This window comes from Bactrocera tryoni, chromosome 3, assembly GCF_016617805.1.
Source record: "Bactrocera tryoni isolate S06 chromosome 3, CSIRO_BtryS06_freeze2, whole genome shotgun sequence".
Taxonomy (NCBI): domain Eukaryota; kingdom Metazoa; phylum Arthropoda; class Insecta; order Diptera; family Tephritidae; genus Bactrocera; species Bactrocera tryoni.
In genome coordinates this window covers 13,858,340-13,874,764 of record NC_052501.1, presented here as the reverse complement: position 1 = coordinate 13,874,764, position 16,425 = coordinate 13,858,340, and the positions used below count along the sequence as shown (strand labels likewise).

The 16,425-nt window shown below is 38.6% G+C and overlaps 2 protein-coding genes across 2 annotated transcripts; one reads left to right on the top strand and one right to left on the bottom strand.

Annotated features, from left to right (window-relative positions):
• Window positions 1–644: 644 nt before the first annotated feature.
• Window positions 645–6,830, bottom strand: LOC120772438 (dynein regulatory complex subunit 2). Its single transcript, XM_040101055.1, has 6 exons — window positions 6,696–6,830; window positions 6,366–6,618; window positions 5,981–6,204; window positions 3,043–3,435; window positions 2,785–2,979; window positions 645–1,270 (listed from the first exon to the last, which is right to left on the bottom strand). Exons 1-6 carry the CDS (start codon window positions 6,828–6,830, stop codon window positions 818–820), a joined length of 1,653 nt encoding a protein of 550 aa, XP_039956989.1. The 3' UTR covers window positions 645–817.
• On the top strand, window positions 3,690–4,888 carry LOC120772439 (odorant-binding protein 59a). The gene is made up of 2 exons (XM_040101056.1): window positions 3,690–4,492; window positions 4,563–4,888. The coding sequence occupies exons 1-2, from the start codon at window positions 3,725–3,727 to the stop codon at window positions 4,797–4,799; spliced, it is 1,005 nt and encodes a 334-aa protein (XP_039956990.1). The 5' UTR covers window positions 3,690–3,724; the 3' UTR covers window positions 4,800–4,888.
• Window positions 6,831–16,425: the final 9,595 nt, after the last annotated feature.

Below are 16,425 nucleotides of genomic sequence, written 5' to 3'. Positions count from 1 at the left end.
AATTTGGAGTATTTTGAGTTATGTCATTTTACACGTAAATCGAAGATAAGTCTGTTTGCCAGTTGCTGCTATCAGCGCACATATTTTTATTGTTGTTGCCGCGCCAAAAATTGATTTGTTGCCGGCAGTTTTTGTTTTAAAATATTGTTTGACACGGCGTATGAGCAACATTTCGGCAGTCTGACACAGGATAATGCTGTCACTGTATAGTCATGGCTTGCGAGGCATACATACATGGCTGATGAGTATGCATATAGCGCTAGATAGGCAGACACTTTCATGCACATTTTATACTGAATACTCACCCTCACCATCTCCCCCTCCAAACTGGCAACAACTATGAAAAACATTTTCGAATTCTAATTCACAATAATAAAGGGCACAGCGAAATATCAACCAAAAATATGGTAATACCACGTTTTCCACAGTTTTTGCTTCCGCTAAAGCACGCACACACACACATATACACACTCACATATATGCGTACAACATATTTCTCACGTTCGCTGCGAAATTTTCGCAATTTCAATAAATCATCGCCACCAAATTTATGACAGCTCACATTCAGCTGTATATCATCGAGCGGATATATAAAAGGATAACAACTTTCTGATTGAATATTATTATTTCTAGTGTGTGTTTTTTTTATGCTTATACACGGCTGTCACACAATAATTTATGACAATTTAAACTTTTCCATAAATTACTTGTAAATGTTAACTTATTTAACTGCTGCGAAATTAATTATCCACTTGCTCGGCCATAATTAATGGCGGCATGTCAGGCGAGCGGGCAATAAAAAGAAATCATAAAATAATTAAAACCGCACGAACGATTCAATTTTCGCCAGCTTCGGTTTACCGCGCAACAAACGCGCCGTACGCACCGTGCTGGTGAAGTTCGCCTCGATGCAAGCGGTGAAGGGACGCCGAAAGCTTTTGTTGTTGGCGCCACTCGGCGTTGTTGTCGATGTGCGACGCGCTTCGGCGGCGCTGTGACACTTCGTTTGTCGTTGATCTTTGTTTAGATGCTGCTGTTGCACACGATCCACACGCATGCTGCTCGGTCGCTTGGCGAGATAGTCGTTGACATGTAGGTTGGAACCGTTGCACAGGTTCAAGTTGATCAGCAGCTCCTGTAGTTGTGCTTTGAGTTGTGCATTCTCGGTTTCGAGTTTTTTCTTCTGTTGCTTCATGCAGACCACGTCGACGCGTGCGTTGTTGACACGACGCCAGAAGTTCTCCATCAACATCCAATTGGCGAAGGCGTACTACATGTGTGAAGGGATGATAGAAAAAATATAGGAAAGAGTTGAGTTGTGGTTCAATGCGACAATTTCGGGAAGGACTACTGACTAAGACTACTGGTTTACAGACTAAATATACTTTGCAAGATAACTATAAGGGCTGATACTTGAGTGGACTTTGATTTGAAAAAAGTTCCCGACGGCAGTCCAAAATCAACTGATTTGAGGGCGTGTTAGGTCTTCAACTTCTTGTTAACTTTCAATATCATTTAATATCAATTTCAAAGTTCTTTCAAATAGTGATAGCTGTTGGCTAGAAAAGAACCTCTATTAAGGTAAGTTTTTTGTTGTTGTTATAACGGCATAAATTCGTCCTAAAGCAATTTTGAGGAATGGCGCCAAGTTGACAATCTTTGGCCGGATAAAAATCCGGGTCCGTCCGACAGTCGTAGGAACGGAGGTAAGTTTTTCGGTGCATTTTGTAGAGGATGACTCTGTAGATGCAGGCAGTGACACACCCGGAACCCTGAGCCCTCTTAATAGTTCCAAAGTTATCTCTCTTAAGAGGTCAGTGCGAGGGTTGACTCACAGGGAGCAATGTGTTCATAGCCGACATCTTCCAAACCTACAGCTATCACATGGAATCAATAGTGATGGTCAGCCCTCCGACCTTTTAATGGGACAGAGGCATCCTCACCATTAACTCTTTATTTATTCCTAAAGGGTGTTTTTCTCACATACTGACCAGCGCAGGGTTCAACCAAATCCAAAAAAGTATCCTAAAATCATTGTTCGAGTCGAAATCGAGGTCATGTTCTATAACGGATTATTGCATGCCGTGAAGGCCGCAGGTCAATTAGAGTTACCCCAGATGTATTGTGCGGAGGCGACCTTCCATACATTCCAGAATGCACCCCGTGGATCCTCTTAGATCCGAAATTCCTTGAAGACCTAAGATTCTCTATTAAGTGACTTCTTAATCCATTATAATGAAATAAGGTAAAGACCTCGCAATGTGAGGCTTTGAACCCGGCACATATAAATTTTGGATCGAAAGACCTTAAAAATTAACTTAAATTTAGACTGTTATCTCAGAAAACAAATACCCTTTGGATTAGACCTGAAAGAGTAGAAGTTTCTGTCCAGCCACGTTTCACGTTTTGGTGAATCAATGAAATCTTTTTTTCCATTCATAACGCCTAAGATATACAGGCTTTCCACCTTTTACAGTAGGAATAAATAAAGAGATATAATAATAAAGAAAAAGTTTCATTTTGTACTGAATGCTTCGGTTTCAGGGATTAGATGAGAGAACAATGGACTTGGCTGAATTACCAAATATCAAAATGCTTATTCATCTTGGAAGTTTAAAAAAAAAAACTACAAGTAAATTGATCCAAGTACTATTGGCTCCAATTTTGGTATACAATTATGTTCACCGTATTTTCGATGAATTTTTGAAAATTTAGAGCCTACAAGTAAATCGCACTTTAGAGAAGTAAAAAAAATATGTAGAAAGAACATAATATAAAATTCACTTCTTCTAATTTAGAAGGTTGCTCCGAACGCATTATTTCTTCTACTTCCGCTTCAGTTTGCGTCTCCTCAAACATCGGCTTGGGCAGCGGTGGCAAGCCCAAAGGCAACAACTGCTCGCGCTCAGTCTCGTTTTTGCGGCAAACGAGTGCCAGTTGCAGAAGGGTTTCACCCTCAGCTGCGATGCCTTTCAGGTGCTACAATCAGACAGATTTAATTTTAGTGCACTCAAGTAATGAGAGAACATTTTTTCTCCTTACCTTCAACACATTATAACTCACGACGCTCATTAACTTGAAACGCTCCTCATCGGCTTTCATTTCAGACTCGAAATTTGCTTTCGACTCTGACAAACGTTGCTGCAGATCATCTCTAAGCTTCACAAAATACACCACCTTAACTTCATTGTTCTCTAAGGTGTCGGCATAGACCAGCTTGAGATGAGCTAACTGATCACTAGCACGTTCTATTTGATGATAATGATCGCGTATCGTATTAGCGCTCTCCTGATCACGTTCCTTCAGATCCATATACTCAGAGTAGAAACTTTCGGTGTGACGCATATAACCAGCGAGCACATCTTGATATTCCTGCCACAGACGTTCGAGTTTTTCCTCACCGCTTTTGGTGATATTTTCAATGTAGAGCTGCATCTGCAAGTTAGTGAGAGATGAAGGGAGGGAGAGGGGATTGGTGGATAGTAAATGGTTAGTAAATTTGTATATTTTGTTGTCATAATTTCATTGTAACAACTCTGTTTGACAGTTATGAGTTGCTGACAGCCATATAATTGGGAATACTGCGCAGTTACCGCTTATCGCCGACAGTAGAGCGATCGCGTGCCAGTTTGATTGACAGGAAGAGGTTTAAATTCAGTGAATATTGTATATAATGCGCGCTCAGAGTTCTTTAAATAGTTGCCTTCGTGTGACTTGAGTCAACATGTCGCGCGATCATGTCGAAGCGATCGCTTGCTTGCTTATCGTTCATTCCTTTCTGGATAACGTTGTTTCTTCTTTACTGTTCTATGTGCTCGCGCTGAAGTGCCGCACGGACGATGGACCCTCCGAATCGGAGCTAAAACGTATTACACGAAATTGCATGCGTAAGATCGGTGAAAGTGTACATCCGATCGGTGGAGGATCAATGGGTTCCAACAACAATCACAATCATCCCTACGGACCGTTGCATCAATCGAATTTCGGGCCGCAGCATGGCGGAAACTCACGCTACGATTACAATTACGATTATGACGACAATGCTGATCAATATTATGGAAATGCTAATAATCCAAATAATCACAATTACAATAACAACAACTATAACAACAATAATGGTAATCATGATCGCGATCGTAATGTGCTGCAACAACGCAATCGTGATCGGCAGCAAAATAATCGTTCGGACAACAATAGATCGGCTTCTTCAGCCTCTTCAAATAATAATGGTGGCCGCTACGATAATAATAATGACGGAAATGGTAATAGAGGTGGTGGCGGCGGCAATGGTGATGGTGGAAATCGTAATGGTAATGGTGGCACTAACAGCGGTGGTCGCAATTCAGGTGGCAATGGCGGTAATGGCAATAGTCAACGCGGCTTCAATCAGAATAATTCCAATAATAATAACAATGGCAACAACAGAAATGGAAAAAATGATACAGCCGATGTTGCTTGCGTCGTGCATTGCTTCTTCGACGAATTGAATATGGTAGGTGGGGCAAGAAGTTGTGTCAGAAAGGCAGAGATTTCAATTTATGTGATTTTTTCCCTCTCAACAGCTCAACTCTGACGACTATCCGGATCGTTATAAGGTGCAGTATGGTCTAACACGTGATCTACGTGATCGTGAGCTGCGTAACTTCTACACCGACACCATACAGGATTGCTTCCAATATTTGGAGTCACAGCGCAGACGTGACAAATGCCACTACTCCCGTGATCTCATCAATTGCATGACCGAATATGCTAAAGTGAATTGTGACGATTGGCAGGAGTTCAATGTGGTTTTCAATTGAATTGTATTAAGATGATTTGTATTTGTGGTTATAATCAAGAACCTCGATTTAGGGTCAGCAAAGCTATAAAAAGAACTTAGCAAAGTCAATTGATTTTTTTTTCTACTGAAATTTCATGCTTCGCCAAAAAGTTCTTGAAAATCGGCCGAAAATCTGAAATCTTTCTTTACCATATAAAGCTTCGAGTTCGCACGACCAATTCATATAATGAGCAAAACAGCAAACATTCACTGTCATACAACAATAGAAGTGACGTCGAGTAGTCTTCTCATTGCTTAGATATTCGGAGTTTATAATAGGAGCTTTAAGCTTATAAGGCATTTTCCTACTTTTTCAGGAAACAGCCTAATTATTTCATAGTTCTCAAACCAGTAATGAACAATATTTCTCCAAAAAGGCACTCAATGGTAGTAAGCGATGAGAAAAATTCGAAAACTCAGAGCTCAGAGCAGACATGTTGATCAAAACGACCTTCAAAGTTATAGTTGATAAATACCTGGCTTTGTGGACGGAGAGAAATATTATTACCATGAGCTTAGAACTTGGTTAAATTAAACCAAAAAGACATTTAACTGAAATTATGAAAGCTCTGAGAAAATTAATCAAAGAAAGTCAAAGAAATTAATGAAGAAATGTATACATTTTCACACTTATATATAAACAAAGAAAAGTTCGAAAGCTCGGTGCAGGCGTATTGGTCAAGACAAGCTTTAGAGTTACAGATGATAAATACTTGGCTTTATGGAGGGAGAGAAACTTTATTCCCAACAGCTTAGAACTTGGTTATAATAAACTAAAGAGTTATTTGACCAAAAGCTGAAAGCTCTGAAAAAATTAATGAAAGCTTCGAGCACGAATGACTCAATCATCTATAAAGAAATATATACACTTTCAAGCTCATGAAAAACAAAAGAAGTTCGATATCACTTGTCTTCGCATTGCTCTCATTTTGCGAGACAGGACAGGTATTTGCCTAATTGTTGGCGGAACTGCCTAATTACTTCATAGTTCTTGAACACCTCATGAACATTATTTCTCCAAAAAGTAAGTAATTCAGGTAAGCCATGAGAAAAGCTCGTTCGGAGTAGGCATATTGGTCAAAGCAAGCTGCTTAGTGAAAGATGGTAAACACTTCGCTTTATGGACAGAGAGAAATTTCACGAATAATATTATTTTCTTACCTCACTCTTCAAGTCGTCTAATTGCTGCAGATGTCGCTCTTCTCTTTCCATTGCACGTTTTTCACTTTCATCTTCCAGTTGATATTTAACGCATTCCAATTGGTCCAAGGCCTTTAGACGTTTTTCTTGAAACTCGGAGAAATCGTGACTATATTCTTCAAGAACAGCCGTTTTATTTTGCTCATAAGTATCTTTGAAGAACTGCATACGTTGTTGTTGGATGCCTATTAAGCGTGGTTGGAAATAATTTCAATTATAAGCTTGATTTATGAAGAGATCGAATGCCGGTAAAGGTAAAGTTATAAAGATTTGGGTATGTAAGAAATTAGAACATTTTCGTACAGTGTATGAATATTCTTATATATAGTATATCTGTGCACTTTACCAATCATCTTATTAATAATCTCCATATGTGACTGCTGCAGCGTCGAGTACATATCCTCAGCTATATCGATATCGTTGAGTAAACGCTTGATAATGGCATCTTTACGATCGAGACGCTCTTGAAAGAATTTCTGCAACTCCACCATGTCTTTGCGCAGCTCCTGCACTTTCACCTGACGCAAGATGGAACGCCATTCCTGATTGATTTTGGCCATATTCAGCCGACTGAAGGCCTCCTCCTTCTTGAGCTTATTCTACGACACAAATTACAGCAAGAATGAAAGGGATTAGTTGGAAATTTAAAGATTTTCAAAAAATTTTTGGCACTTACTTTCATGAAGAGCGATATGAGCTGCACTTTGCGGCGTCGCGCCTCCTCCTCGATATCGGCGCGCATTTGCATATAACGCGCTCGCTCCTCCTCCGACATTTTCGCCAATTTATTCGCTTTGCTTTTCTTGCCCATTTTGTGATTTATTTAAATTTCTTATTCCAAGAGACTTTTGTTGTAAAATATTTGCGTTTTAAGCTGACAAGTTTTCGGCACTACAAAATGTATTGTGAACCCTACTGTTACTAGCTGTGCTTCGTTGTCTAAGTTACTCGAATTTATCGCTTTGCTGTCTTCAACTGGTGTGTTGTTAGGCTGGAATTTGTTGATTTCCCCAAAGCAAATAGGTGGCAGGATACCATGACATTTTCATTTTGTTACCTTGGTTTTGTACATAAATACGTATATATATCTATGTTGATACATAAATACATGTGTAGATGTAGAGTAGTGAAGGAAAACGAGAACTATGGAATCAGTTTTGAGACAATGTTGATGCAGTATGTACTAAGAGAAAGCATGGAGATATAACCTAACAAAAATTTTTGATTGCTGAGCAAATTTGGTTAAGTTATGTTACACTGGTTGGCTGACACGCCGAGCATACACCTACGGGTAATTTGTAATGTGTGGCTGAAGTTTACGTCGTGTAGAACGTCAACGCTTTTTGTGAAGTTTAATAGAAACTTGACATCTACTACTGATACTTCATCAAGTCCCTTGAACTGCGAAGCTTCTAGATATCTAAGCTGAGTTCTAGATAAGTTCAGATATAAGCAGAGGATTTGTTCCAGTGTCTGTCTCCTCTTTAGTGCCTACTTCCCTGTACTTTCTACATGTGACATTGTTATACAGCTTGCATGTGATGTAAGTAAGTTGTGATCTGTGACAATCATGCAGCATGTCTTTTCGAGATCGTGTGAGTATAGACTGTTTTGTTTATTTTTATGGCGGTGTTTTTTAACGTGGCGGGTCCCAATTCCAATGCACGACACTTGCCTTCTCAGTTTCTCGTCTTCAAACGGATGTTTTTTGGCTGTCCAGAGGATACTTGGTTCAAGACCGATTGTTGTGATCTGCTGAACCATATGTGAAAGAATCGTTTCTGGCCACTCCCAAGTGAATGGCGCTCGGAAAACTTTCCTCATTTGCGTGAACTTCTAAGCACGGCACTAATCATCCGAGGCTGTTGCCTTTTTCGGCTATAACCACGTAAGCGGTGTCTACGCTAATAAAGAAGAAGTGAGTAGAAAGCTTCCTTGTTTTGCATCCGCTCTATTTCACATGATCTTGTGCGAATTATTTCTGTTTAATGTTTTGAAATTGACGTCCAAAAATATTTTTCTTCCATAAGTACAATTGTTTATAAGTCATTTCAGGGGTAAAATCAATATAGTGAATATGTGAAAGATAGAGAGAGATGTTTAATTTTTGAACTTTGGCTAACTAGCTTCAAAATATGCAAGCCAAAATATGAAAAGTTGGTTAGAGATCTTGAAGTAATATATTAGCTGAGGTTTCGTGACTGTTTCCAGGACAGAGATTACTGAAATTTCATTTGAACAGTAGACGCTGGTCCATTGTGATGTCATGGATCGACGAAGCATTTTGAGATTATCACAACTTTGTTGAGGGTAAAATCGATCTCAGCCAATTCGATCGGCTCACCGAAAGTATGACTTCCTTCAGAAAACGCTGAAAATGTTTGTCCGTAGTACACAACCGAATTCAACTTCCAATATATACAGGGTTCTCTAATTAGAGTCATATGAGTTATAAAAAAAAAAAAATAAACAAAAAAATCATCATGCAAATGCCCTCTACAACTTCTTTTGCAGGAACGAATTGTATGAACCCCATTTTCAAGTTCTTTTTCCACTAAATCTAGTCATATGTCAAGAATATCCCGTTTAAAATTGACTTCTAAAAGCTTGAAGAGAGTTTGGTTTATTGCTAAAGATCAATGACTTCCTCCTGTCTCCTGTCATCAAACAAACAGTCGTCGCACTTGACTCCCACCTCACTGCTAAAAGTCATAACTACGAAATCGTAGCTAATTTCGTCTATATTGAAACCAGCATTAACACCAACAACAACGTCAGCCTCGAAATTCAACGCAGAATAACTCCTGTCAACATTTGTGGTTTCTTTCTTCGTATCAGAATCGACAGTTTTGCTTATTTACCGCATCCCTCAGATAAAAATGAGCCTAATCGGATACGATGATTTTCTTAAAGAAAACCTTTATCATTTTCAAGTTACTCCAAAGCAAAATCAGCAAATTCACCACCTTTATAGTGGTCCGATGGTTTCAGTTCTTGAGTGCCAACCTGGAATACGGTGGTAAGATGTTGACTTGTCTTGTATCTCTTCCCCGGCAAGCGCCTCTTTCTCTCTATCTCTCTTGAAAAGTGGCGTCATTCTATGAGAGGAGATTAAAAACTCCGCTAAAACAACTAAAGGGTTTTCCAATAAGGTTTTCTTTACTTGTTGGCTATTATAGTTGCAAACTGCGGTGAAGGGACAGCTGACTGAGACAAGATCCTTCTTGAATGCCTTTTTGTTGCTCAAATATTTTTGTTTCCGATAAAAATACTATTATCCAAAGTCCTTGGCATTGCGCTCAATGATTTCAAGGCATTAGTTACATGGAAAAACCAAAACCTCTGGTAAACTTTTTTCCCTTAACTCCTTAATGCTTAATTTTAACTCTTATTGCTGCCAAGAATATTTTTCACTCATTTTCGTTTAAAAAAAAATGTCCATAATATGCTTTACTACAGAAAATTGTGCAATCTAACACAAATCGCGAGCATACACTTAGCAAAGCGCCGCCCTTGCCACACAAATGTGCCCCACGCAAATTGTACCAGAGGGATATTTTTCTAAGCGGCAACATACGTCATCAAGCAAGCATACTTTAAGGTGCCTGTGAGGCAGACGTAGGTGCTTGTATGTGTGTGTGTGGTTGTTTGTAGTAGTGTGCGCATTAGTGTTGGCCACATTATCCTCGAGCACAAATCAAATCAACTAAATTGCCTTAGATTATGGCAGCATCAAGAGACTTTTATCCAGTCAGACGGCAAGTCGCCTGCGGGTATGCTACGTATTTGCAGACAATACAAAAGGAGACAGCGCACATTTATACATGAGTGAGTGAGTATGTATGTATATACATATGCATATATATACAACCATATGCGACGCATCATTTCCAACATAAAAATTAGATTTCGCACCAACGCACAAAGCGGTGTAAGCACAACGTGCGAAGATGATGGAATCAGGCAAATGGAAATAAGAAAAATTGAACAACGTAAGAAGGACAACTCAAGAAGGGGCGTGAATCGTCGGTGGCTGCACAAACGGATGTAAGGAAAAAGTAAATGAGAAAAGCAAAACAAAAATTGGATATGATTTTCGCGCAGTTATGAGTGCTGTCACCCACATGCAAGCAAGATAGCAACAACATTTTTCAAACACACACCAACCGCTCTGCCCTCACCGCTTGTACACGCACCAGAAACGTTGTAAATGTTTTCTGTTTCCTCGCTTGTTGGCAAAAGAAGTCGCAAAAAATCGCTTTCAATTTACTTCAACATGGCAATGAGGGCAATAAATGGCAAGAGAGGTTAAACATAAAAACAAAAATAACAACAATGCAATCATGTGTGGCATAAACAAGCCAAACGCCGCGCTCGTCGGCGCTGCGCGCACGCAGGCACGCACGGAGAGGCGTCTCGCACGCAAAGTGTTGCATTGAGAAATGACAACCATCTTGACGGCAAAGCTTTTGACAGTCACATCAACAACAAAAATAACAACAACAACAACAAGTGCAACTTTACCAGCAGGCAGCAGTTGTAGCATTCAAGGCAGAATCAGTCAGCCAAACCGAGCTAGCCTGCGGGGCAATTCACCGTCTGTCGTCTCGATATCGCTTACTAGCGCTTCATTCTTCTTATTCTTTTTGTACACTGCGGTGCCTAACCGCTTGCTTGGCAGTGACGGCCCGCACATCTATCAGCGTCCACGGCAGCGTCAACCCACATTTTTCATCTGCTTTGCTTTGCTGCTATCGAGAAAGGCTGCCAAGCGAAATGCGCGCGGTAAGACGGGAAGCAAAGTAGCGCAAAACAAAGGCTGCGGCAACAGTCTCTCTGAATATGTATGCGAGCAGCGGCACCTACAGCAACACGCTCGTGCAATGTGCAAAAACAAAATCAACACTTTGCATTGGAATGACGAGCAGACTTCAAGATTTGTTTTGCTGTATTTCGTGCGTGCATTTCTACAGCTGTGTGCAAAATAACAAAATGCTGTCGGTTTTTCAATTTCGAAAAATTAGTTTTATTTTTATGCAACTTCGTTTTGATGGCTTCATATGTGTGCGCATCCACCGCGAGCTGCAATGTTGTTGTTGCTGCACTTGACGCTTACAAATGCGACCTTGGTAATTGCGCTTGAGTGCATATCCGCGACTACTACGCTGACAGACGGCAATTTGTTTTATCGCGCAGAAGTAGGGGATGAAAAGTCTAGCAAAATAAATAACACCGTTATCTTCGATTGCACAGAAGCTAGGTAAAATAGCCTTCACTAGTAGAAAAGATTCCATACAAGAACTTTGATGGCTCTGTTTGTATGGCAGACTCGATCTGAACAAATTCTTCGAAGATTGGACAATTGTCTAAGGTAAGAATCAGGCCGAAGATATCTCCTGAAATGAAAAAGTTTTCCATAGAAGCGCTTGATTCCGTTCGTTCACTTTGTATGGCAGCTATATGCTATAGTGATCCGATCTGAACAATTAAGTATATATTTCATAGGGTCTCTGACGGTTTTTGCTAGGTGTTAAAAACGTGGTGGCCTACTTAATATACCCTTTACAAAGTATAATAACAGTTACAAAAGAAGACAGCAGCAAAGAATAGGGTCCGAGAAATCTTAAGCTTATACGAGTACGAAAATTTTCGAAACTTTTTACAAGCGAAATTCCTTTAAGGCCAATCAGCTCAACCAGGATGGGAAGGAAATTGGTACTTAAGAGTTTCTAATCCATTATAATGACAAAAAGAAACGAAATTCAATGAATTCAATAACGTCTGCAGTTCACAGTGCTACCCTACCTTTTAAATATGTAACAAGCAGTTCTATAAATTATTTATTTCCATCATTTCTAAAAACTGTAGCCTACAGACCCAGCACGAATTGAAACTTTTAACAAATGGAACTTTTAATTCAGTACGTACGTTCTTAAGCTGTGTCGTTTTTTTTCCCCAGTCAATCCAAATTCCACCAGAGCAGTGATTCTTCATCAAGTTTATGACCTAGAAGCACCGACGTTATTATGTCATTTCGACCATTTTTAGCATGTTCTGATATGTAATTTTTTTTCATTGTATCCAATAGTGTTTACAATTTTATCATGGACAGATATATGCAACAATGTTTACAAATTATTCAATTTTATTATCAAAATACTACTATCGTTCTCCAATTACAACTTTTTGTGCAGTCTTGCCTTTTTCTGGTCGTAATAATCGTCCACCTGTGCTCGCGATTTGTCGTATTTCTGAAAATTGCGAGCATACATTTTCTTTACATAATACTCAAGTGTCAATGGGATAAAGAACCGCTCGAAATAATGAAAATATTGCTGCCGTTTAGACAAGCGTTGCTGAAGACCACAATTTGTCGATTCGAAGATGTTCTCAAGAATTGGGACCATCTCAAACCACAACCTGGCGGATTTTGATAAAAGATTTTAGCTTATATTAGACTAAAATTGTTCTCATTCAAGAACTGAAGCCATTGGGCCATCGTAAACGTAGTGCATTTGCTGACTTTGTCTTGGAACAACTTGAAAATGATAAAGATTCCTTTAAGAAAATCATCTTTTCCGATGAGGCTCACTTTCATCTGTGTGGTGCGGTAAATAAACAAAACTGTCGATTCTGGTGGGAAGAGAGTCCACAAATTATTTGGTGTGGTTTTTAGTCGATCATTCGACCCGTCCGTACTTCTTTCGAAATGAGAGCGGCATAGATCGATTATAACCAATTTTTTATCACCGCAATTGGATGGAGATTATCTAAACAACATCTGGTTCCAACAAGCTGGAGCTACGTGCCACACAGCACGTGCATCAACGGAATTATTGCGAGAAAAGTTTATAGATTCGATTATTTCAGGAAATTGTGACATTGAGTGGCCTCCCTAAAGTTGTGATTAAACACCATTAGACTACTTTTTGTACTCGAAAATTGAGTTCATCGAAAACGTTCCCACAAAAGAGACGCGGAGGCCATTTGAATGTCATATTCAGAACTTAACTGTGTCGATTGTTCTTCATATTAAAAAAACAAGTGAATTTTCTTAATAATTAGAGTGTTTTTGTTTTGAAAAGAAATAATAAAATTTTTATTTGAAAGCTCTGTATCAATATCAATTACAAAATAGATAAGAATATATAATACATTTCACCTAGAAAAAGTTATTTATATGAGTGAACGAGCAAAAGATCAAAATATCTCCTCTGGAATCCATGAAAACAATATCCAAGTACAGCACACTTACAAAATATATACTGCAAATAAATTTGGTATTATACCTATTGATTTTAGAAATTATTAAAAAAACTTTGGTTTTAAAGCAAAAGACTTTTTTGCTTAGTTTTCAACTACTGTCTCCCTGTGCTTCAGTTTATATAGCACCCTAAATGTCGGCCAGATTTTGTGTAATAAAAGCAAAGTAAGAGTGAGTTAAAATATTGCCTACATTTAGGTGCATTTCTAAAGAATCTAAATAATACATAGAGAACAAGCATTCTAGAAGAACTCTTATTTAAATCGATTTTCATTCAAGATACCTAAGAAATTATGTATAATATTGTACCTTACATTTGTATATCTAACTATTCTCTTACGCTAGCAACTTGCAATAGTTTTGCCTCCACATGCTTCTTTCTCGAAATTTTAATACAATATTACTTATGACTTTTAGTTTGCCGCCATTGAAAGGAGAAAGAATATATATCCTTCCGAAAAGGATTAAGTGGCAGTTCTGGTGCGTTTTAAAATACTTTCATATTCCCTAATCATCGACTACACACAAAATGAGTGGCATGCTCCAAGCTCAAGTGGCATTCTATGGAGATTTGATGGTTTGACATTCGTGCGATAGTGTTTTGAAGATGCGAAAGTTTGTAGAAATTATGTGAAAATATTTTGGCAATGCTTTGGGGGGCGATCGACTGGCGCTGAGGTGTATTTTAGCAGCCGTAAAGGCAAAACGACGCGAGTGAGTCTACGAAAGGCTTGAAAGATGGCAGTGGTGCGTTGGTTTTCTGGCATATATAAATGCGTAAAATGGCTATGCGAAAGGAAATTTGCTTTGAATGGGTGACTTTTTGGTGGGTTCAACATAGAGTGTTTAGAAATGGAAGGATCTCGCAAAAAAAAAAAATTTATGGATTCTATGAAGCTTCAAAGCATGCCTTTTAGACAAGTTTTTTTATATCATTAAAATCCTTTTCTCATATTTTTATGATATAAAATATTTAAGCAACTCCAGAATGGAAATACTTATACAAAAAGTTTCATAATCCCTGCCAAAGTAGTTATGGGGTTTTTTAGTATTCAATAGAAAAGTTTGGCTCCTAAATGTAGGCAATGTTTTTGTATTCGCTGTATTTACATATAAAGGCGTCGTTGCCTACATTTGAGAGCGATTACTTTTACAATTCGCAATAGAACCTGTCGAGATACGAAATCTTTGAGAAAACGCAAACTCTAAATGATATATAATAACTCCATGCAGACTTCCAAAACTCTAATTTTAGTAATAAAATGTTCCCTTAAAAGACAATGCAACGTGCCTATATCTAACCCACACATCACTTACTATGTTCAACAAAACAAAAGCAATCAGAGAGTTGCAGACACCATTAAACTATAGATAGTGGCGTTCTACCCACGCCACCATCGCACATTAAACAAGCGTGAGCTTATCAAACAATAAAGCAAGCCATGCAACTGCAATTGCAGGTGTTAGCCCACCAACACCTACAACAAAGACTTTAACCAGTATGTATGTATATAAACACACAAACATTGGTTTTTTTGCTTGCTCCTGAGACTAACTACTTTCACGCCGGCGATAACCACGACCAAGCGCCATCGTCGGAGGAGCAATCAGCGCAGCGATTACAAGGATTCCAAGAAAATTCACACCTTTTCCACTTTTCCACAGCTTTGGCGCGCAAATGCACTGCGAGGATGCGCAATCATAGAAGCAATTTGAGCGTGTAATCAAAACACAAATAACACACACACAAACACATTTGCAGAGACTTGAAAAATAGTGAAAAAGAAAACTAAATATATTGAGTTTAGTACGCACACATCGATGCCTGCCGTTGTCATACAACCGGTGAGCCAGGCAGGCCATAAGGTAACGCATAAATTTCAAGTTTTCAACACATTAATGGCTTTTATGGTCCAAAGCAAGTGGCGGTGAGTTCTAAGAAAAAAGTTGGGAATGTTGTAAAATTGCAATGGTGAAATAAAGAAAATACGATTTTCGGCTAGACGAGTTTAAGATCATATACCACACACGCAGTGTAGGTATTTTTGGGAAAAGCGAAGCCTGATGTCATGGCAATGATATTTATGTAGATGACTCTGGTTCTAAGCGGAGTAGAACTATATAGTATATTTTACAGATCTCAGTTTAAAATAGAAACAACATTTTTTCTGCGAAAACATCGATTTATGAAAGTTGATTAAAAAAAGCTGACAGGTGGAGATTTCCGAAAGCATTTGCTATTATGACTTGTTTGAAGTCTCTCTCAAAAGCACCTGTATTTATGTGTAGACCTTTGATTGAAGTCGCTCTCAATAGCACCTGTACTTATGTGTAGGCAAAGATAGGATCTTCACGAGCCTTTTTTTGAGCGATCGAAAAATTGTGAGGGCTGCAATATTGAATGTATGTTGCTCCCATTAATACTTATACTCGTAGTTGTCTCTATCTCACGCTAGGTTACATGACGATCTGGCAATATTTTTGCGCACAGCACCAATAGTTTCCGGAACAACAACTAGACGACATTCATAAAATTCCGCTTAGAATGTTCTGTGACCTCGATTGAATTTACCATATCATCGATAAACACTGATCTTTGATGAAGCTTCATCGCCAAAAAATTTAATTAAGTTTATCGATGCACTGTAGCTAAGTCAATCGACGTAGAAAGTTGTAAAAACTAATCGCTCGAAAATGTTTGCCATTAAATTCCTTTTTTTGGTCGAGATGAATATTGAAAGTTACTGTAAGCAACACAAGTAGCGATCATACGTCAAAATGTGCTGAGTATATATTATGATATAACTTCAAAAATATTAAGCTTTATGATAAAATATAGATACTTTTGTCAGTTGACTTAATAGATGACAGATTGCAACACCGGAGTTGCCCAATCCCGAAATCGAAGTCTTCTACATCTTATCGTCGTTATCTGTATTATTGTAGTTCATGTCCATGTTCCTCAACTATTTATTCGAAGTACAGTCGTTATTCCTCCAACTGAATTGAAATTATTTTTTTCCACGGCTCTCAGATATCATTGAAGGTATAAAATATTATGCGAACAGTCACGAGCTTGAAAAATATATTTAATTGTAATCGAAATAGAAACATAGGCGACTCGATAAATTTTCGAGGCTCA